Source organism: Diachasma alloeum, unplaced genomic scaffold (assembly GCF_001412515.2).
Source record: "Diachasma alloeum isolate Michigan unplaced genomic scaffold, Dall2.0 Dall_scaffold_00353, whole genome shotgun sequence".
Classification (NCBI taxonomy): Eukaryota; Metazoa; Arthropoda; class Insecta; order Hymenoptera; family Braconidae; genus Diachasma; species Diachasma alloeum.
The window spans coordinates 5,082-29,380 of NW_021680492.1; the positions used below are offsets into that span (position 1 = coordinate 5,082).

General features: G+C 37.1%; 1 protein-coding gene across 2 annotated transcripts; it reads left to right on the forward strand.

The window, feature by feature from the left end:
• The first annotated feature begins 1,913 nt into the window (after nt 1-1,913).
• On the forward strand, nt 1,914-23,336 carry LOC107040992 (protein FAM49B). 2 transcript variants are annotated; one of them, XM_015261337.1, is made up of 7 exons: nt 1,914-2,154; nt 16,179-16,426; nt 18,277-18,444; nt 18,535-18,759; nt 19,996-20,330; nt 20,469-20,548; nt 21,710-23,336. In XM_015261337.1, exons 3-7 carry the CDS (start codon nt 18,360-18,362, stop codon nt 21,972-21,974), a joined length of 990 nt encoding a protein of 329 aa, XP_015116823.1. In that variant the 5' UTR covers nt 1,914-2,154; nt 16,179-16,426; nt 18,277-18,359; the 3' UTR covers nt 21,975-23,336. The 2 variants fall into 2 exon arrangements, with proteins under 2 accessions (XP_015116823.1, XP_015116822.1); XM_015261336.1 differs by lacking the exon at nt 16,179-16,426.
• The last annotated feature ends 963 nt before the right edge of the window (nt 23,337-24,299 follow it).

Here is a 24,299-nt window from a genome sequence, read left to right on the forward strand (position 1 = left end):
CAACTTCGTGAATCACACCGGTGTATAAAACTTTAACTGCGTGAAACACACAGTAGTATAAAACTTCAACTGCGTGAAACACACAGGTGTATAAAAATACAACTGCGTGAAACACACAGGCGTATAAAAATGCAACTACGTGAAACACACAGGTGTATAAAAATACAACTGCGTGAAACACACAGGCGTATAAAAATGCAACTGCGTGAAACACACAGGTGTATAAAAATACAACTGCCTGGAACACAGTAGTATAAAACTTCAACTGCGTGAAACACCCAGGTATATAAAAATACACCTTCGTGAAACACACAGTAGTATAAAACTTTAACTGCGTGAAACACACAGATGTATAAAAATACAACTGCGTGAAACACACAGGCGTATAAAAATGCAACTGCGTGAAACATACAGATCTATAAAACTTCAACTGCGTGAAACACACAGGTGTATAAAACTTCAACTGCGTGAAACACACAGGCGTATCAAAATGCAACTGCGTGAAACACACAGGTGTATAAAAATACAACTGCGTGAAACACACAGTAGTATAAACATACAACTGCGTGAAACACACAGTAGTATAAAACTTCAACTGCGTGAAACACACAGTAGTATGAAACTTCAACTACGTGAAATACACAGCAGTATGAATATTCGGCTGCGTGAAACACACAAACTTCACGCATGCGTGAAGTGTATGGAGTGTACGGGAGTGATTCACGCAATGGTGCGAATAGTCACGGCCATAAGCTTTGTCCGTTGACACCAATTAAAATTTAATTTTTCGTATAGATTCGATGAAACTGATATTTTTCCAAATCGATTTTTCAACGATCACTCGGAAAATTGTTATCAAGATGGTGAAAATTAGTCATGGCTCAAAAAAATTATAACAATACCCTCTTGATTCTACCAGAATATGATGGGGGTCGCACAATTCGTTGTTGAGATACAGCACATTGTTTATGCGATTTAAAAGAGATAATCGGTTTTTTCATGATCACTGAAAGAATTTTCACTAATATCAGTTGAATCAGGGCTTAACAGTATATTTCAATATCTTCTTAATGAACTTGAAAAAAGGTGAGGTTGCTTATCAAGCTACGCAATACCGTCATGAGCTTTTTATACAAAAATCTCTATCTCTATTAAACTCAGGTACTTGTCTGTTATGTTGAATACTTATTCATATTGATCCATGCTCCCGACTTACTTCTGACAAAACCTGGGTTAAATTCTGGCTAAATCCTGAATAAACTGCGATTACATTCCGGCTATCCACTGACTAAACCGTGATTGAACCTTGACTAAACCTGGACTGAAAATGAATTTGAGTCTAGAATTATTTAACGAAATAATACGCAAAATTTTGAGGACATTTCAATTGATGATAGTACTATGACATGAAAAAATAGAAGAGACTAGTGAAATAATAATTTTAAAAAAGAAAACCTACTCGGAAGCAAAATGCTAATTTATTAGCAACAATTACTACACTCATTTATAAAAATAAACCATTGCCCACTTGATTGTAGACTATTAAAAAATTAAAAACAGATATAAATTTTTATAAGTCTTTTTTGCAGCTCTCTTTTCGTTTTACGAAAAATAGTCCTGTCCCAATTTTCTCTATTCCCCATTCGATTCCGAAAGAATTGTACTTTGTAGTGACAAAAATTGGCCAGATGTTATCGATTAAATGGACAAAGGCGAAAAAATTTCTCTGAGTTGAATCAGACCACTACCGAGTTCACTAGTAATCCAGTAAGCATGGATAGAACCTGAAAATTCCCCCCTGCCTTGCGGCCGTGTGCTCGGCGCTGGCATGAGCTCATGTGTGTGGTGGGGTCGCGCGCGCTGTACGTTACGGAATGAGGAGTATCAGCTGACTGACAGAAGGGGGACAGCCGCGCCGCTGTACACATCGAGAATTCTTGCGTCAGTAGTGGCGCCTACTCCAGTGGTTCTTTTGTTTAACTTTCAACAAAATTATAATTTTGTAACTAGAACTTATGGACTTTCTTCAAACCTCTGTTAATTGAGTTATTTACAAGCTATTCAAAGGATTGGATTGTGTGACAGTGAAGTTTGTGATTTTGTTTTCACTTGACTTTGGACTACAGGACGTATCTCATACTGGAAATTGTATCAGTAAGTATTTATCAGGTCTGTCGTTGCGATAATGTTATCATATTTTTTATTAAACGTCAACGGTGAGGGTTTTGATTTATCGAATTGTCCTGAATTCGGTTACAATTGAATGGAATTATGACATTGTGGAATGGTATAGTTGAGAGAGGTCACGTGCAATACCGGAAGGACCTCAAGAATCCCGTGGGAGGGTCAGAGCTGTAGTCTCTAGGGTTTTGGGAGCAGGAGAATGCTGAGAAAATAACTTTGCACTGCGGGGGGCTCCTTTCTCATCTCATCTTTCCGCGCTCTTCCTTTCTCGTCTTCATTCGCTTTCGTTAATTTGTCGACGAGCCATTCGTCCAGAGATTTCCAAGGAGAAAAAGGTAAACAAACTTCGCTCGTCATGCCTTGACGATTCCATTATTTTTAATTACTAGAATCACCCGGATGATAGCACTGAAAACGTGATGAAGTAATCTCGTGATTTTAACTTGAAAATAAGGAAAAAGTGCCATTGAGTCATTGTGGTATGGACAATATCAAGCTATCATATGCATGGAGTGAAGTTCTTGTTTCGTTTTTTTTTCTCATTAGGTACATTGAAAAATTCAAATATTTTTCTAGTACTCTACACTGCTAAACAATTTTGACTGAAATTTCCGGTATACTTATTGGAAATTTTTAGCACATTTTAGTTCGACTGAAATTTCCAGGAATTTCGTCATTGCAAATCCAAAATTTTATGGAAAAATCGATGGAAACTGTGAATTTCAGTCCAATTATTTTATAAAAATTCATAGAAATCAGGAAAATTCAGTGTAATTTGCCACTGAAAATTCTGTCATGAATTAGTAAACTAGGATAAGTGCATTTATTTCAAAAATTTTTTTTTGTTAAATCACTTTCATCAACGTATGGACAACGCATTTAAAAAAAAATTACTTATCCTAGTTTACCAATTCACCACAGAATTCATGTTTTGATTGAAAATTCACGTAAATTGGAGGATTCTCGTCTTCCTGATGCTAAAAAATGTGAAATTTCATAATTTATTTCTCCCTAAACTGCATTCAAAGTCACTCTTCTGAAAATTCCTAGTCAACAGTCCATGAAACTTCAATTTTTTCCTACCACTGTACAAAGTTAATCAACACGGCCGCCAATATTATGAACAATTTTATGTAGATTTCAGTTATTTTACATCCTGCATTCGATAAAGTTATAGCGTCGAGCAGTCTCCACAGGGAGTTTGTAAATAGCAGCTGCTTTTCCCGTGTATGGATTCTTATCACGCTACAGAGGAAACCGCTAAGACTCCACGCGATGTTTCACTCGCGTACAAATTGTCCATTTTTTTTTCATCGCCGTTCTGTATCCCAGGAAACCGAATGTTTTTGTTGAAAATGCTTTGTGTTATTTGGTTCGAATTGAATGCCAAAGAATTCTGCGGTTTCTCCGGTTCAAGAAGCCTCAGACAGTGTTCACTGTTTTCGCTTATTCATCATCGAGGCCAAATGCATTTTTACTGAATAAACTGCAATATTTTTTAAGCCCATTCTCTTTCTGCATTATGAGCATTAGCATCTCATTTAATGAATTATCGAGGCGCATTACGGACAATCAGAGCGCAGCTCTATATCCACCAGTCAATTAACAACTAGGTCGAAGTGGTTAGTTGCGGAATTATTGGGGAAGGGCACATCATGGTATTACTCTACCCCTTTGGAGATGCCTCGATGGCTGCCCTAATACACTCGGGGTGAGCCTGCAAAGTGCCAGAGGTTAAATTTGGATTTCTACAATCGATTTTCCGCTGGTATCCTTGATACTTCAGAAATTCGTTGTTTTGAGGCGGGAAGAATCATACTGCCGGTGGCTATTTTTAGAATTACTGCAGCATTAAATGCGACGTTTGGGCAAATGTTAACCGTCAATCTCGCGAAAGAGAAAGAATTAAGAATTCATTTCAAACACTGAGCGCTTTCATGATTCCTTCAGTAGTTTTCTGCTTACAAATTCGGTTATACATGCAGACCAAACCTATCAATTTCTCGGTAATCCATATCCGTACATGAGATGTTATCCGATGCGAAATCCTTTGCGGTCATGTCCCATGTACCGTGGCGTTATTCGTTTGGCTTCCTGACACGCACCAGAGAGTATCTTGCATTTTTTTAAATGAAACACATTGTGAGGAGTCATATTTCACAGCTTCGCTGGCAGCTATCGGCATGGAATACCATAAATTTTTTTCACGCTTGCGAGACACATAATTACACCATGTGTCGATTAGATAGAAAGCGTCCATTATACACGAGAAAAAACAGAATTCTCAAACAAGTCTTACTTGTGCCAAGAAAATAGTTTTTTGAAAATTATTAAAAAAGGTTTTTTTTTGTGCCAAACATGCAGAAATACATGCAAAAATAGATTTGGTAGTTTAAAAAAATTGCATTCTCTGCACACGCAAGAAATGCCATTTCCAGCACTACTCCTTCGTTATTCGATACTCCCATACGTATTTTGCCCACGAAAAATGTTCGTTTTATGCGAAACAAGGGATAGTAGTTTTTCGTTTCGGCTATCTAATGAACCCGTAAATGAAACAATAACAATATGATAGCAATCTTGTAACTTGGGGACAAAATATTTCTTGATAAATTTTCCTCTATACGAGATATTTTCATCCTGAAAAGACACCGTCTGGTGTGAATTATCCGCCTCTTTAGCCAAATATTTCATTGTTATCGAAAGCAGAGCAATTATTCATGTTTGAGACTTTCAAATTCGAAACAAACGACTTCTTTTTTGGCAATTTTCAACTAGTGATTTTGTTGACCCAAACAAGGCTTGTTTGCAAACGTGTTTGTTTTTCTGTCAGTGTACCTCTCTCGATGAGTTTTTTCAAAAGAGAAAAATGTTGTCTTCACATAATCATTTCGAGATTCTTGCCATCAACTCAGCCTATCTTTATCACGCTTGTTTTTGTAGTGAATGGAGAGTTCGTGGTGTTCTCTTGTTACAAAATTTGCCTTTGAATTCGTATAAATTTTAAACATGAGTGATTTATCAGGAAACTTCGGTCGATTACGCAGAAATTTTCGCTGAAGTGTAGATTTCATTCCCGCTTAATACAGTCATTCCGTTGAGTGATTGCAGGGGGAATGAATTAAATACATGCTTCAATTTTACATGGGAATTTTCAAACAAATAGCATCGATTCAAGTACTCCAGCGAGTATTAAATGAGACTGTGATCATTGGAGTAAATATTGCTATGAATCGTAAGAGTATTCAAATTGGAAATGGTTGCAATCGGGGAAGGAGCATGATATTATGGTGATTATTCTTCGCATTTGAATTTTGGCCAATGGGAGCGTCGTGCGATAACTATATTCCCCTATCAATTATAATTGTATCTCACAGTATTCCAAAAACACATTCATCACAGAACCGTAGGGCGCAATGAAATCAGAATGGGATTGATGTGCACTGAAAACGCGGTCCATGTCTTCAATTTTTCCATTAACCCTTTGCTTCGTCTCATGGTACCCCACTTTTTGCCGTTTTGTAGTGGTGTGCATGCGCAAGCGTGCTTCTCTTATGGCGCACTAATGCTCGGACGGACCTCCCACTCCTCTCACACCGAGACGATTCGAGATTACGCGAAGCAATGGGTGAAGGGGGACCCAGGTGAAATTTGAAAGTCTTCGGTTGATGAAAATAACTATCGAGTGACTTTTCATACATCATGGGGTACCTAAAAAACTAAGAACAATTTCGTACTCAACCCATTTAACCCCGTACGTCAGGCGAAAACGTCGCTTTTCGTGTTGTTGGCTTGGAAATGCTCCTCACACCACAATTTTCATCCCATTCAAACTTTTTTTTTTCAAAATGTTCATTAGATTCCATAGAATAAGACTAGGTATTTTGCCGATTATCTCAATTAGGTTATAGAAAAAAAATTTTTTCCGTTTACTTTATTTTTTCTTCTTCTGTACCGTATAAAAATTATTATTCTGAGTAGTTTAATATCAAAATTGTTCTCCATAAAACATCTTTTATATACTATTTTGAAACAAAGTTGAAAAATGTGATGATCGAATGATTACAATGCATCACTTTGGAGGCAAAAACTAGCAAATATCACTAGGGTATCAAAATTGATGGAAAATTTCCGTCAAAGTTGCCCACATACTGCAAAGGACGTGCCATACCTATATTTTTTTTATGGTAACCCTTCCAATAAATTTGCAATAATTCCGGACCTTTTGAGATAACATTAGTGATAATATTTTCTTGGTTTTTGTTTCATTCTATAAACTCAATTGGCTAGAGCAGTAATTTCGAGTGCTCCTAGTTTCACTTGTTTTTCACAATTATTTCATCCTTTCTTCCCCAAAATTCCATGATGCACGATATTTAACTAGTCATTTTCGGATTTTTTTTTCTCCTTACTTACACCACCAATCTAGCCTTATTCGAAAATGAAATATGCTGCCGCTACCTCAACCGCGAATTCATTTTTCTTCGAAATTACATCTGTGCAAACTCTTTCTACAAAGTCATCCTTTATTTATTCAGTAAGATGAAAGATGGAATTTCCAATTACTCGCGGGCATTCCGAGGGGCATTCCCCAAGAAGACAATCCCAAATGTTCACAAACAGTTCAAATATTATATGCATCAAAGTCCACGTTTGTCTCGCCTCAGGGAGAATGTGCCGCAGTTGAGAAAAAATAAATGATCCATATGTTCCTTCCGATCTCCACCTTACACACTTGTACTTCCGGTGTCAGGAAGAACATTCTGCACTTCCGTCGGTGTTCACTATTCTGATATTATTACACAAAAAGGCTGTTTTTAATCCACCGCTTCCGGAGATCTGTAGCACTCATATGCACTGACCGGATGTCGGTGCGACTGCATTGATTGTTCTGCGGGCGAATGCAGGAGGACGGATATTAATTGAATACCAACTGTGAATCACACTTTGTACACGATAAATTGAAAAAAAAATATATATATATAAATATCTGGGTCTAGGTCGGTATGCCCCTGTGTCCGACGGTCATTTCTCTTCCATTTTTACCCATTATTCTCACTATCGATTATACTTTTTTAATTAACCTTAGTGAAAATCGCTGGAGCGGTGATACGAGAGTGACTAGTCTGCATATATATGGATAGGAGGGAGACATGGAGGAGGCGAGGAGGCCTTTACTCTCGGAGTTTTCCTACTCTCGTCCGGGATATGACGATATCCCCCCTGTACTGCTTGGGACACTGGCGTAGCCACAGCTCTCAACCGTTTTTTTTTATTTTATCACTCCCTATTCCCGTTGATTGTAGCTCAATCATTAAACAAAATCAATAGTTAGAGGAGACATCTACTTGATATTCTTTTGAGTACTACAAACAGTTTTATTTACGTGCCAAATCGAAGGGGAAAAATCTAGAATTAACTGTAAAAAGTGGGTCAATCCAAAACGATCGAACCTTTTTTTTACTGCTTCCGCCGTCGGCAATAATGTTTCTTATTCCCTCTTTTTACGACGTACTAACAAAACGTGCTCCCTTGCCCCTTCGTTCAACTATCAAAAACTGGGTTAGAATACAGCAAACGTCTTTCCGAAATGAAAGTAATAGTTGAAGTTTCCCGTTCGTTCCATGCACGCAACAGACAAATTGATTTTTCGAAAAAAATTATTTCAGTCTCTTTTATACTGAATTTTAATACAATGAAATTGTCAATGTGTCAGTGATACTGCGCAGTATTTCACTCGTGTAACTATCAAACTACCTCTTAATTAATTTGGCCAGGCAAGTGTATGAACCGGGACAGCGCATTGACGGCTATACTGTGAACATGAAAACACGCCATATTGAGAGTTACCCATAAAGCTGAAGGTTTTTCACTCGTGTGTCACGATGAACGTCACCATTACCATAGACAAGAGACACTGTAGCTTACTGTGCTGATGTTTGTTCGCAAATGCCGCCCACGAATATTCCCTCGTCATACCTGTCGAGTGGGTGATTGAAATACTGAAATTAGTCAACTCATCTCATCTCGTGAATCTTGCAATTATTCTGATCACGAGAAGTTTCAACAGGAAATGTCAAGAGACTTTTTGGGTAGAGATTTTTCTCATCTAAAAGACTTTTCATATTGTTTTTGTTTACATTATTGAATTTTGAGAGGATTGCATAATCAACAAATACGTCATATTTGGGGCGTTGGGGTAATTTAACATTAGAAAAACAAAACAATTCAGTAAGAACTTATTCTGATTATTTTTGGTAATCGGATCTGGCCTTCCCTGGGCCAATCAGAGTTCAGTATTCAATAACATAAAGTACTTCCCAATTAAAATTACAGTGGGAATTTTCCTCATCCAAATGTCAGCCAATAGAATTGCACTATTCGACTGTTATTTCATATAGTCAATACGGTATTCAGCTGATAATTTTTGATAATTCAACTGGTAATTTTTCATGTTAACTATATTTGTGGAAAACAAAAGATTCCGTGGTCGAGTGAACCCCTGGTTGGAACTGTCAGATGGATTTTGTCTCATGATGCAATTCTTTTGGCCGACATTTGGATGGGAAAACTTCCTCCCGAATACTATTCGATCTTCAAAATTAATCGAGTAATTCCCTCAAGGTTCCCTGCACACAAACGAAGTCGTCAATTTTTTGCAGGAAAAATCACTCGTGGGTCGCACTCGTGATTTTTTAATCTGAAAAACGACTTCTTCGTTTGTTTGCAACGAACCTATCGGGAATTGCTCAATAATTTTGAAGCTCTCGTGGTATTACTTGTGGTTATTTCCCCCTAGCTTTTGATAATTTCCCTGTAGCTTTTGATAATTTCCCTCTAGCTCTGCAATTGTTTCTCTAACCAAATAACTGTCAAATATTATCCTGTGGAGTGAAAGAAAGTCATGAAGAAAGTCAAAATGAGTCGGTTTGGGAAGAATCCGATTGCCAAAAATAATCCGTCGAATAGCACTCAACCTCCAAAATTAATCGGACATTTCCCTCATGTTTTCCTGCGTATCAACGGTAATTCACCTCCTGATGTTGTCCACTGCCTTCTAGTTATTCAAAATCCGATTGGGAAAAATAATCCGACAAATACCCCTCGAGCTTCAAAATTAATCGGGTATTTTCCTGAAACTCTCGGTAGGCGGAAAAAATGACCGGTCATTTTATCGGTTCCCACACCCAACGCGTGTTATTATCCATCGGCTATTTTTTCCTTCGGCTATTTTTTCGTACATTCGAAACTCTCATGGAAACAAACGATCGTGCCAAGTTTTGCAGAAAAATCCCTCGCGCAAGCGTTCAGGATTTTTTCTCCTGCAAAACTTGACACCCTCATTTGTTTGCATCGAAGGTATCGGGAAATACCCGATAATCCATCTAGCAGTTCCAACGAGGGGCTCACTCGACCAGTAAATCTTTTGTTTTTCATATATATATATCAACATGAAAAATGAACATTGAAATTATCAATAATTATCAGTTGAATACCGTATTGACTATATAAAATAACGGACGAAATTTGGATGGGAAAAATTCTCATGGAAATATATCGAAATGTCTCAGTGCAGGGACTGAAATGTTGGTGAGAAGATAAAAATCCATTAACAAATATAATTAAATTAATAATTACGATTTATTGTCACGTTAAGGTATAATAAAAAAGTAAAAAGAAAGTAGTTTCATCCGATACAGTGTCCGGTACGAACTATATTGAATTATATTCGCACTCAGAGGTGTCGACGAGATTCCCGAATATCCTCACGGTTGGCTAGTAGGAAAAGAATGCGTGTGGCACTGAAGGTGCGAGTCAGACAGCAAATGCCTGTGCTCGTCGTCAGTTTATGTCCGCGTGTTAGGATGGAGCGAGACGCAAGCTACAGTAAAAATCACTGAACCTCTCGGGAATGCTGGTACATTTTTCAATGTATACCCGTTGATCAAGGCACAATGGTACATTAAAAAGGACGCTGTTGACGTGTCAAAAATTACTGAATCATGTTCGTCCATCAAACGTCATGTGCATTTATGATTTTTTTATTATTTCTTCAGTTTTATATGAGTTGTGTCATAATCTTTAGGCTTTATTAATCTGTACTTGGCACTATAGCTTTTGCCCAATTTCACAAATTTTGTAAACAGACCAACGGTCGCATCCATTCTTGGCGAGTGTTTTTTTAAAAAAGACCTTTTTTTTTTGGGATTTCAATATCGCGGAGTACTGAAATCCAGAGACTGTTACTGAAAATCGTATATTGTGCAAAAAATAGTATATTTCTCACCTAGGGAGCTGAAATAAAGGAGTCGTACACACATGCGAAATTAAGCGCGTGGGTAAGGGTCCTTTATTTTACCTCCCGTGAATAGAACCGTATTTTTCCAGATTCAAATGTGTGCTTCGCGTGCGCCGGGGCGAAACAAACTTTTTTTATATACCTTTACTCTGTGAAAAGGGAATTCTCCCTCCCACAGTGAATTCTCTCCGCCCTAGGGTAGAAAGTTGCTCCCAAGCGAGGAAAGTAGTGACATTTCGCCCTTCAGCGGAAAGTAATCAGTATTTTCCGCTCGAGGGAGCAACTTTCCACCGTAGGGCGGAGAGTACTCATTTTCGTGAGCTCTCCTTGAGCGGAAAGTATTCACTTTCCTTCCGCGCATCAGAAAGCAAAATACAAACTTTCTTTTGCAGGCGTGTTAAGGATAATCGGGCGAGGAGTAGGATATTTGCAAAATGCGGCCAATTTTATGAAGATTTTTTCACACACTATTGAATCCATTTAGACACCGTTCGTAAAATTTGAGAAACCCCAGAAGCAGGGCAACAACAAAAATGATTTTTCAAGTTGCTGCTTATACATGAGGTTCAAGGGAGCATCGATAACTGGTGCATTTCCCCTACATTATCGACCAGTAGGCAATGTGAAAAGAATACTAAAAGTATCGATGACCCATTTAACCTCATGTATAAGCAGCAACTTTAAAAATAATTTTTGTTGTTGCATCCTATTGGAAATGGGGTAATTTTAAATAACTATACTGGTAAATAAGTGAACAGAATTTTCCTTTATTTTATACGCTTGGAAGACACATCCGCTCAGTACCATTTCCTCAGAGGAACTAACTATATTGACAAAAGGGATCCAACACCCTGGACCTGATGACTCACATTCAAAAGGTCCCACTCATGCATTGTGCTTAAGCTAGAAAAACAGAGCATAAACATCATGCCTCAAATTTCTCGGAATTTTCACACTTTAAAAATGTTCTTCGATGTGAAGTGGAAACACAAGAGATGAAAGAAATATAAAACGTACAAAGACGTATTCAAACCAACCAAAGATTAATTTTTGTTAAGTATTTTTCAACGAAAAATCTAACACATCCTTTTGGGATTTCTCAAATTTTACAAACGGTGGTATATGGATTCAGAAATGTGTGAAAATATCTTCATACAATTGGCTGCATTTTTTGAATATCTTACTCCTCGTTCGATTATCCTTAACCCTAGTTTGGTCACCATATGAGAACTTGCGACTTTGGTCACCTCCGCAGGGAATCGCCGCCGTGTTATTTAGGCCCGAACGTTGCCGAATTCACTCTATACTGCCCGGGCGCGTTTAGCGAGACTTCGGCAACGTTGCACAACGGGCAATTTCATTTAACATGGGAAAAAATTGCCCGTCTGTTAGAAATAATTTTTTTTCTTCAGGAATTGTGGATATAAATAATTTTAAAAAATATTATAATTTTCTAGACACTTGAATTGACGCATTCCAATTTTTTAGCATTTTTCCGCTCAGCCAATCAATGGTAAGAAAAAAAAATCGACCTTCTGCGGCGTTTCCCTCCTATTGTGACCAAACTAGGGTTAAAGTAGCGTGTGCACTTCGTGCGCGGAAAACATGACTTTCCGCCCTTGTTGCTGAATATACTATTTCTCTGTTTTTTTATCTGTCAATAAAATGTTCCGCGATTAATGAGAGAGTGTGGTATTTTTTAGACTTAAAATTTTCTCCCCGTGTAATATTATCGTCCGTTATCGTTGTACACATGATACCACGATACGAGGCTCAGTGAACAGATGAAGGCCCACGGTATCTCAATTGATTTGCTAGAGCTGATGTACATACAAAAAGGCATTAATAGGCGTCGATTATCCTCGCCCACGATTTCCGACGATTATTCAATCATCCTCTGGGTTTCTTTCTCGTTCGCTATTTCATGCAACACAATGGAGTGAGAGCTGGGCAGAGAAAAAAACATCAACATATCAGTACGTGATCTCCACGTACGTCCCACTGAGCACGTCATATGCATATCGTCACGCAGGAGACTGTTGCCGTATTTATTATTGAGGCAGTCGATGAGGAAGTCGACGACCCGTGAGAATTTCCGTGAAACCTCTTTTATCCCTCTCTCTCGGCCCTCAACCATTGTAAATAGCGCCATAATTTGTCTTCGTGATTATCGGCTGTTTGAGAGCAATCGACTGTGACATCATCATCACTTTCCATAGTTTCCAAGTGACTGGACCACGTGGATATTTTACACAGTGGTCGTCAATTGTGATTAAATCGGTGACGTCATTGCTGAAAGATTGGAAACAGCAAAGTACAAAAGGGAATTCCCAATATCAATTGCGATACCTTAGCATGAGCTCAATGTATCCTTTCTAAAAAAAGCATGGGTAAAACAGTCGAGACTTTATATAAGATACCTCTCTATAAGATACTCGGCACTTTTATCGCCTCCTGAATATTTAGTTCCGTGGGCTTGTTGTCAGATACCTATGGCCTCGATCATTTTTCAACGGGAAAAAGTGATTATTAGAATCAAACGGAGCTAAGGGTCAAACAGGAGGGACGAACGAAGTGATCATAAGGGTCAAATGACCTCAAGGGTCAAGAGTTCCAACTTGAGAGTTAAGTGAGTTAAGAGAGTTAAGTGAAGTTGAGGGTTAAACGATCCCAAGGGTTACCTCTTTTCTTCGACACTATCATTATTAAAATGATGATGCAGAATTATCTTAATAGAATAGAGCCTAATTAAAATTCAATTAATTTACGTAATTTCAATAATTTGTACTTCAGCTGTGCAGAAGTGATTATTTATAGTTCAATGAGCACAAAACTGTAAATGACAGTTGGATTACCTCAATAATCTGTCAGAATAATTCCATGGAATATGGTTTTATGGAAAGAGCAAACTAATAATGCAACCGTTGCAATGTGCACGTCAATGTCCACATTTCACAAACACAAAACATGAAAATGCTTTATTTATGACTGTAATCTGACGTATGCATTTCCATTGTGAGGAGCAATAACTCTTTAGTAACAATGGCAATCGAGGTGGCATATGAAGCTCTACCAGGATTACGCGTGGCTGCATACATCTCTGCTCATTTCGGTAGACAATAAAAAAATCCCCCCCGTGTACTAAGCGCACACAATAGCAAAGAGCTGAGTCATACCACACGCCAGGATAAGCTCACACGTGTCTAAGGTTAGTCTCAGTGTGGGTCGACGCTCGGCATTCTCGCGGAATTCTTCCGTCTCTGACCCGGACGCACACGGGAGAACGCATCTCACTAAATTTAGAACATCTCGGAATCCGGAGAAATGGTGAAAAGCACCGGTCAAGAGTTGTTTTGCATTAGCACTAGTATGCAATCTCCAAAATTACCTACGATTTTCCTCTCCGATGAACGTGCCTGAAATAATTATTCGATTTTCCTGTTCGTTCAATTTCTAAACGAATCATTCCGTCATCCATTATTGACTGTTACGCAAATATTTTTCGACGAAAAAGTCCAGAGAAATTCAGCAGTGAATGGTAAAGGGTAACAAGTAGATTTTCGAAAGCTCGTTAAATGTTAAACTAGCTTCAGATCAAGTGACTATAGGGAAAAATTTCAAAAGCTACTTTTAGTTTGAATTTTTTTCTGTTACACGAAAGGTTATTTGAATTTTTTGTGGAAATCACGCGTTTTCGAGATATATGCGCCGTTGGGTTTTTTGTGCAAAATCCAATTTTGGTGCTTCACACTTTTAGAAAAAAAATGAGAAAAAATGAGAAAAAATGAAATGACAGTGACACTGTATGCGATTTAGGGGAAAAAATCGAGAAATTTCAGGTGTCACTGAAAATTCAGTGAAACTCCAGAATGTTAAACGGCATAAAGACAAGAATGCCTTAATTTATTTGAATTTCCAATCTAATATGAAGATTCAGTGAATTTTCAGTGAAATCTGAAATTTCATGATTTTTTCCCCCTAAATCGCATTTAGTGTCATTGTCCTGAAAATTCAAGAATATATTTACCGGAATTTTCTGGTTTTCTATTCATTTTCAGGGGAAAATGGAACGGAAATTTACAGTTCTGTTTGATTTTTCCACGAAATTCTGAATTTTTAACCACGAAATTACTTGAAATTTTGGTGGTAATTGAATTTGATAAAAATTTCCAAAAAGTATACCGGAAATCTTAGACAAAAATTTTTAACAGTGTATATGAGCTTAGGATCTGACCATTACATCGCATTTTCGAGTACAAAAAGGAAAATTATCGTGTTTGTTAAGAAAGTGGAGTTGAAAATTCAGTTTTGCCCGCGAAAAAGGAACCTGGGGCGATAACCCGCGTGTGTGACGTCACAGGGCAATCATACTTTTGGAAGATCTTACTCTATATAATCTGAGATGTCTGTTTCACCGAAAATTCATGCAAGGTTCTAGAATATTCAAGAAAGGTCCAGAATGTCAATATAGCATTTCAAGAACGGGGCCCTACGTATGTGTGTGTAATCAGGTGTATTATGGTGTTCTTTGGGAACACCTCAATTGAAGAAAAATTCTAATGATTAAAGGTGATGATATGATAGAAATGTAGTTCAATCCTTTTGAAAAATACAGAACTAATTTATAAGCAACAAAGGCTATGCTGAGTTATGAATATTTCTATTCATTAATTATTTCTGATGTGACAATTAATTTCGAGCGAAAAATTTTACTCTAATCTTTCAACTCTCCTCTGTCATAAACGATAACTTTTGTTCATGTCCTGTCGTATGTAAAACTCCAATTAACAAAAATATCCTATTTGACTCGTTTTGATTTACTCCACCGCTACGAAAATCATTTAAAGGCGACAAAATCGCTATCAAAAATGTTCTGATTCTTGTCCATTTTCCCTGAGGAACATGAAGCTGTAAAAGGTGAAAAATACAAATTGTCCTCAACACTGCAGAATACACTTCCCCATTTTTCATCGACGAGGAATGCATTCATCATGTACTTTTATGAATCTCATTAACTTGAATTCCTTCTATTTTCCTTCTTTCACGAATGGCATGAATTAGATTCTGATTTATGTTTTGTCTTGGATATAGGTTCTAAAACTCTAGGAAAACGTCTGGATGTTTTTTTTTTTCATTCGAGAAAAATCAAGAACTTTGATCAGTTTTTTAGAAAATCGATTTATAACAGTGCCCTTCTTTTTCAACAATCACAAATGCTGATCGGGTCCCTTTAAAAAGTGAAAGGGAATTGATCAACGATTCAAAATTATTCATTAATTTTTCGCTTACCATTCATCTTTATAATTCAGTGTTTCCATGTATTATTAATTTTTATAATGTATTTATGAGTGTATGAAATTTGATACATTTGGAATTTGAATGAAGAAAAGGAAGCTCTTCACAAGTAAATGAGATGATAGACGGGCGCGCGCGCGTTCGCTCTGGTAACTTGAAAAGGAAGTCTAGAATAATTCTAGAAAAATTCCCAGATTCTCCAACCGTGATTATAAATATCCCGTATGAATACCAGATGAATGTCATCATTTACGTTTTTTGAACGGAACACCTTAAACATGTTTTCATCTCCAGTTTTTTAAAATCACAAGTCCATATCCCGGGCTTTTCCACCCTCCTGCCATCTATCCGTTGCAACCCCACGCATTTCATTGATTTTTCCACCACTCACAATCCCTAGACAACCACCCCAATCGTGATATCCCACCGCCGACGCCGTTGCCCAAATAAGGGAATAGAATCGCGCGCGCCAGCATCACAAGCATCAAACAGCCGTGAACACAGGGATCATGGCCTCGCCTGGCGTCAAACGGAAATCATCGTTCCACTTGTTGACTCGTTACATTTCTGTTTATTAAGTAGTAGCAGTAGCATGTGACGCGTCTAAGAGGGTTGGTGGGCATCGGCCTGTGTCGTTGCAAGGTGAGGGTGAGTGTGCATCACTTTTATTCTTCAATTTTAACTATGCCAGTGGAAGTCTCCACGTTCAGCGTCGGTGTGATATAACATCAGGAGGCAGATGTGTTGCCTTGGCCTTTGCACCTGCCCTTTCCAATGTTTTTTTCGCTGAATATTTTTATTTTTAGTATTTATATTTTCACAATCTGTGGTGCCCCGACTTCGCTCGGGCAGAATAAAAGAAGATTGAATACCGGAATTTGGAAATTCCTACAAAAAAAACACCTGAATGTTTTCGACTTTTCTAAAACACCTGTGAAGTCAAGACAATTTGTGGGTTTTCCAAAGAAATTGAGAAAAAAGTCGGATGTTCCAGAAAAGTCGAAAATATTGATGTTTTTTTTAATTGCAGGAATTCTCAAAAATCCTGGTATTCAATTTTCCCTCATTCTGCCCGGGCGAAGCCCGCTAACAGCTAACAGCTAGTCAATCAAAATTTGAAATCAAATTGCACAATGGGAACAAAAAAATTTTTTTTTGAAAACTCGAGAATTCTCCCGCATTTTCTAGAAAGCCAAACAAGATTCTCCAATTTTCTAAAAAACCCGAAAATTTTCTCTAATTTCCTATAAAACCTGAGAATTTGCTAGAATTTTCTAGAAATGCAAGAGTTGTTTCGAATTTTGTGTGAAACTAAAGAATTTCCTCAAATTTTCTGTAAAACTGAAAATTTTCTCAAACTTTCGAAAACCGAAAAATTTCTTCAAATTGTTTAGAAAACCCGAGCATTTCTTACAATTTTCTTAAAAACCAAAGAATTTTCTTGAACTTTCTGTAAAACCTAAGAATTTCTTCAAACTTTGTGAAAATCGTAAAAATATTCTCGAAAACTCGAGAATATTCTAGAATTTTCCAAAAAGCTTTAGAATTTTCTAGAAATTTCTACGATGCATACTAAACAATGTACCGTAGCGCAATAACTATAGCCTAAGGCGGATTGGGGACCCTAAACTATGTAATAGTAAAAATACCACTGAAAACCATTCAGTCGTTTTTGCGTGAATCGCGGTCAAAGAATGGGCAACAGATTTGTTATATTTATCACGATATTTATTTTCGCCAAAAATTATTCCTTCCAATTATTCCTTCATAATCATATGTTACATTGATGATGGCTAAGTTAATTAAAATGTTCCATTTATGGAACTCTTCTCATTAATATGTAATGAGGGGCTAATGCTAATTCGAGCTAAAGTTTGTGCGTGCGAAGGATTCTCTGCAGTGACCCACATTCTACGGAAACTCAATTCAATTGCAAATCGTTGGCCCGAATTTTTGGTCCACTGCCGAGTAGCCCTCCAGTTTATTGGAAAAATTCGCCCCAACGAGCCCCGAGGACCATCCAATAACGAATCTCTACGGAGAGAGTGGAGTAGAAACAATTTAACGATTCAATTTCCCTTTTTTTTCTGCGTGCTCTAGGTATACTTTGTTAGGTACACTCTATCAACAGTCATGTTGTTTCACGTTCAATGATCTGGAGTATAAAATTCGAGAAAAAGATCGAGTCACGTAGTGCAATTCCCTTGAATCTACAACTATAAACATATTCGAAGAATTCATTAATCAAAACTGTTTATTAACGATATAGAGTGCCGGTGAAGGGCAACTGGTTGAATTTATCTTTTTTCCCCTTTCCTATCCATCGTGCAGCTGCCCTACACGCTTAGCTTGAATTAATACTTCATCTCACGTGCGAATTCGTTCCGAGTCTCAGAGCCGACACGTCTGCTTTACCAGAAACACGTTACTCACTCTTCATAAACTTTTTCCGTCAGTTCTGAGTTACACATTGAAATATCAATATTTTCTACTTGCAGATGTATCGACAGGTGTGAGTGAAGCAGTGAAGGAACTTGCACGTGATAAATTTGCTTTTTTTTTTAAAGCAAAAGAAGAGAAAATGGGTAAACTCTTGAGCCTTTTGGCTCGCGATGAGTCAACCTGCTGCACACCCCAAAAATACGATGTCTTCCTCGACTTTGAAAGTGAGAAGATAATTCATTCTCCCTCCTGAATCAGAATGAAGGCGTCAACAGACGAATTTGTTGTAATTCTTCTCCCTCGAAAAATTCCAGATGCTCAACCCTCCGACAATGAACGAGAGACTTTCGAGGCGGTACAAAGAGTTTTGAAAAATTCCGAGTCCATACTCGAGGAGATACAGTGCTACAAAGGAGCTGGCAAGGAGATTCGCGAAGCTATCTCAGCACCCACCGAAGAGTGCCAGCGCAAAGCGTACCTGACTGTTGCACCTCTGGTTGCCAAGCTCAAGAGATTCTATGAATTTTCCTTGGAACTAGGTACGTGATATATTTCTTGAATAGATTCCGTTCAATGCGTTTTCACAATTTTTCTCGTTGTGACGTTTTAGATATTTGCTTATTTTTCTTCCTCGCATTAGGGCCACCTGGTCGACCCTCAGCTCAGTTAGATTTATATTACAGCTTGACTCACGGGGAGTTCGCCTAAACTCTAGGCCCTGTTGAGATGAATGTTGGACGGATTTCTCGTTGACGACCGAACTCTATTTAATTTAGGGTTGACTCTAAATTAGTCACCGTGTGAGGGAATCGCCGCAAAGCTCATTGTCATTGTTCAATATCTGTTGAACGGCAGAGTAGAAAATTTTGAAAAAAATCCATGTTTTGTCATTCCGGCCGTAAGGCAGGGACTCACGGACGCGTAGCGTTATGACAAAATAGTATATTTCGATACGAGTGTGACGGAATTTTTACGAGTGTGAAGTTGGCGACCGAGGCGCATCCGAGGCCCATCGCAGAAGCTGAAAATGCCCGTCTCCCATGTATCGAACAATTAATGAAGTGCATGAATTAATGAACAGTGATAGGCATATTCATCAATCATTACCGTTTTAATTACCGTTAAATTGTGAAGTTGTCAATTTTTAACATAAATCTTAAAATTTTAAATATTAAATTAACCATCAATTTGTACATTCAAATTTAGAAATATTCTATTAACCAATAATTTAGGTAGAAAGATTGACGATTATTTGGATAATCGAAAATCAAGAATACCCAAATTTAGAATCAGCTTGTTAACTAAAAAATTACATTTCAACACTATCAAATATTTTATTCACCATCAATCGGAAAAATTTAGTTATTAAATTTTATAATAATTTAAATTTCTTAAATATAGTAAAACTTTGAACGCGATAATCCTTCTTAATAATGTCAAAATCTAATATTATTGGCCATCCCTGTTAATGAATTGGGTTCGGTTATGCGCGCGAAACAATTTCTCGATTTTTGACCAGGAGTGGACATTTTGTCAGAAGATCGTTGATAATCATTCTCACGGTTTTATTCCTAATAGAACCATATCGCCATCACTGACTATGATAGCAGCAGTCTAACAGCTCCATTCTAAGAAACTAGACTCAGGTAACACCGTGAGACTGCTTATTCAGCTCAGATCCATAAGCTTATTCTTGTTAAGAAAATATTAATCACACAGAATCAACAAGTGAACATCTCCACAGGTCACATAATCTATTCGCTCTTCATTCACAGAAATAGTGGTGCCAAAGATTCTTGGTCAACTGTGTTCCGGCAATCTCTCACCCACACAGCACCTGGAAACTCAGCAGGCCCTCGTAAAACAGCTGGCAGAGATTCTCGAATTTGTTCTAAAATTCGACGAGCACAAGATGAAAACCCCAGCGATACAAAATGACTTCAGTTACTACCGCAGAACCTTGACAAGAGCATCACTGGTGAGACAAGACAATACAGAGAGTGACCTGGTGGTTGGTAACGAACTTGCCAATCGAATGTCCTTATTCTACGCCAACGCCACACCCATGCTCCGAGTGCTGAGTCACGCTACCATAACATTTTTGATGGAGGTAAAAAGCCTTAATTAAGCCTCATCACGATTCTCAATTCCTCTCCTAAATGGGTTTCAGTGTAAACTCATCGGTCAATCAAAATGATAGAGGTGACGCTTCGTGGGTGAAAATAATTTATGATTCCTGTAATTTCAGAGGCAGGATATACCGAGGGAAAATATTACAGAGACTATTGGGACAATGGCCAAAGTATGTTTGAGGATGTTGGAGAATCCGTAAGTTGAATATTCTACATACACCTCTACAATTTAGATTGAGACAAAATCCTTTGCCATCAAACATCGTGCACTTATCACAAAAAATGGGCGAAATCCCACTATTCTCAATAACCGCTTCAGTTCCAAGTTCACAACGAATCAGAAGACAGTATCTTTTAACTGCGAGGAAACATTTTGAATAATTGAATATGTAATTGTTCAACAAAATCTCTACGCTTTTTGCTTCCAAATGAAATGATTGTATCCGTCAAATTTGACATTTCCAATTTTTTGTATCAGGATAACTAATTTTGACGTCAGGAGTTCGAACATTCTATTTTTAGACCTTGTCCATTTTATGTCCATTTGAGACTATGAGCTTAAATATTTCCCAAACATTATTTCATGGAGCTAGGACTTATTTAAGGGGTAACAGAGGGCCACCGTTTCCTCGATATTTTCAAATAAATTTCCTGCTCAAGTTATTATTATTTTTCGAACCCAAAGCAGGGATAGCCGTATCCATAAATTATAATTATCGTTAAATTAACTTGGCGACTTTGACCGACACGAATAATTACCGTTAAATTATTAAACAGTCAATTCGTTAATATCACTCTTAAATTTTAATTAATTGAAGCAATCGTCAATTTAATCATTCAAATTCCGAATGGTGTATTAATCAGTAATTTAATTAGGAAGATTGACGATTATTTGGATAATCGAAAATTCCTTGTAAGAAATTTAGTATTATTTACTTTTAAAAAAATTCACAGTTCCATATTATAAAATGTTTAATTCATCATCAAATGGAAATTTAGATTATCAATTATTTTGGAATTTTTTAATTTTGATTAGTATATTTAAATCTTAATCGGAAGATTGATGGCCACCCCTGACCCAAAGCACATTGGTCTTTATCATCGCCTCCTGGAGATCAATGAGCTTTGATTTTAAAAAACGTCAGTATTATTACTACTGAGGTAAAAGTTTTGCAATTGAAATTGCACATGTACAGTCTCCTGCAAAAACATCTATTGACTCATATAGAGCCCTCAAATCATTTATTAATTGCAGAACTTTAAACACCCAGTAGTGTATCTCCTTGAGAAACCGAACTTATTCCTCTCAGGAGAGAAAAAGTGAAGTATAAATCTAATGAATAATTCAATTCAACAGAAATCTCTTGGCACAATTTCAACGGGAGGAGACTCAACTATTCGTCCTCCGTGTGATGGTGGGTTTAGTGATACTTTACGACCACGTACATCCTCAAGGAGCTTTTGTCAAGGGTTCAAACGTGGATGTGAAGGGATGCGTAAAGCTTTTGAAGGATCAGCCGCCCTGCAGAAGTGAGGGCTTATTGAATGCCCTTCGTTACACAACAAAACACTTGAACGAGGAGAATACACCGAAAAATATCAAGAACCTGCTAGCAGCATGATTACCAAAGCAGCGCGGCTGTTGCATTCGAAGTTGAAACAGTTTGGTCGTATCGGTATATCGTAATGATGGTCCTCCCAATCTCAGAATAAGAATGGGGGCCAATGCTGCCGAACTGATGATAACTGCCACTTTGATACTTGAATTCACTGATGAATACAAGAAAAATTGGGAAAAAGGGGGCAGAGAAAACGAGGCTATCTGAGGAGAAAACTGTATGCTTCTGAGGCATTATCACAATGCCCATTTTATCTCTAAACTATTATTAATTACTGCTTAGTTTTTAAATCATTGTATTAATTACTTTAATCGTAAGTCAGAATGCTTCATTACACACGATGGGCCATTATCGTTATGTCAATACTATAGCTCTTCACAGTGTAATTTAATGACTGACGAAACACAGATCTTCCTGTGTAGTTTAATGAATGATTAATTCGTCGAGTCATGACAGCATATCACGTGCACTAGATTTTCTAGTGATGGAGATTTTTTTCTTCAAGTGAAAGAAATTGTTTAATCTACGTTGGCGGATTAGCAGATTTTTACATCCTGTTTTTGTTTAGAAAATCTGTTGTTAGCTGTGAGTAAGAATATAATTGGAGTGAGAAAATTCGACGCAAATATTGGGGAATAAGTGGGGGATAATTTTGTGTTCGAATACTGCCAGTGTAATGTGAATCAGAATTTTTCTCTGAAATTCGTTCTAAATTATATTAACAATTAATGGTAAACATAGAAAGTATATTATCAGGTCTATGAACGTGTAAAAATAAATTTTTTTCGTGATCATACCACCATTTGGACCTTGGAATTTGAATCAATTACTGTATACAAATAGAGAAGTATTATTGACGAGAACCAAAGATAAATGTATATTGTACATTATGTAGAATGGTAATTGACGAAATTTCCTAGTATTAATATTCAGAAAAATTGCGATTATAAATGAAAAATTGATTGGTATCAACATGTTATCGATATGAATAAGTATAGATACTATTATTGTCACATGCACGTGAAACGTGGCCATTGCAGGCTGAATGTCAAAATGAAAAAACATTGGTACAACATGTTAATGCAACAAGGGAATTGTGCAACCTCGGTTGAGCACCTGTCAATCAGCATAAAGACTGGAATTATGGGCAGAATTGTCCACAGACCTCCTCTGACTGTCGTTTAGAGGAAAAAATATCGAAGTGAAGGTTTTATATTTTTTCTCGTCAGTTCAATTATTATGGCTTACGCCACTCAGCATTTATAAGCGCACATTATTCTCTGTAATATCGAATTGTTTTCTGTTTCTTTTGGTACTGAATGTATAACGTATTTCATGAAATATGACTGATGATGCCCTTCTGAATTATTGCTCAGTTTATTTAGCATTTTTGTTTTTCCCTAATTTTTACGTTTTTTTAATTCCTGCATAATACAGAGAAAAAAGTTTTTAGTTTCGAGTGAAAATCTCGGAATTTCAGAACTCGGTGCTGTTCTTACTTAAATCTAGTATGATTGTCTTTGAATGTTTCTCTTATTTTAAGGAAAAGCTTGGTTCTAAAATTCACTGCTTTTGAGTTGTTAAAATAAAAACATTGAGATTCTTCAATCAAGAACATTTTCGTTCTTGAATTTATTATCTGTTCTAGTGGAAAATTAATCTATTCATGTTCATAAATTATTTTGTTATGAATAATACTATCATCTGATATCTGGACACAATTAATGGTGAATTAAAGTTCACTTTTTCAGAATGTTATCCCCTTCAAATGTTCTCAGTCTCAGAATTCTTACTAATGGTTCAGGATTTAAGAACTTTTCTCGTTTGAAATGAGTAAGTTTTTGGTACTGAATTTGAGGCATTTTGCTTCTGAAATTAAGTAACTAGTTCCTTACTCGCAATATAATGCCTTCTAAACCCACACGGAGAAAAAAATTACTTTGGCCAAGAAATTATTTTCTTGGGAGAAGAATTTAATTTTTTAGGAGCTAATTTCTCCAGGCCGGTCATTCCAGTCGTCCAAGTCCATCTCCAAATGTTATAATTATGTTGAATTATGGGATGATTATTCTACATATGACCTGGAATGAACTCCATTGACAATTATTAACATTTAGAATTATGCCAAATTATTTTACGTAAGAAAATCTCAATTTGAGAAAATTGAAAAATAATGAAGGGTGTTCATTCAAGGTCATATGTAGCATAATAATCTCATAATTCACCATGATTGTAATATTTTGAAATGGACGTGGACCATCCGGGAATGACTGGCCTAGAGGAATACTCTGGAAACTAGAAACTTTCTCTTTCTCTGGGAACTTTGAA

Bases quoted from the DNA above. Each gene is read 5' to 3' on its own strand.
- LOC107040992 (XM_015261337.1), top strand. From the start codon at position 18,360: ATGGGTAAACTCTTGAGCCTTTTGGCTCGCGATGAGTCAACCTGCTGC. The intron at 20,331-20,468 runs GTAAAAAGCCTT...CTGTAATTTCAG, and splicing joins CCATAACATTTTTGATGGAG to AGGCAGGATATACCGAGGGA. The intron at 20,549-21,709 runs GTAAGTTGAATA...TCAATTCAACAG, and splicing joins TTGAGGATGTTGGAGAATCC to AAATCTCTTGGCACAATTTC.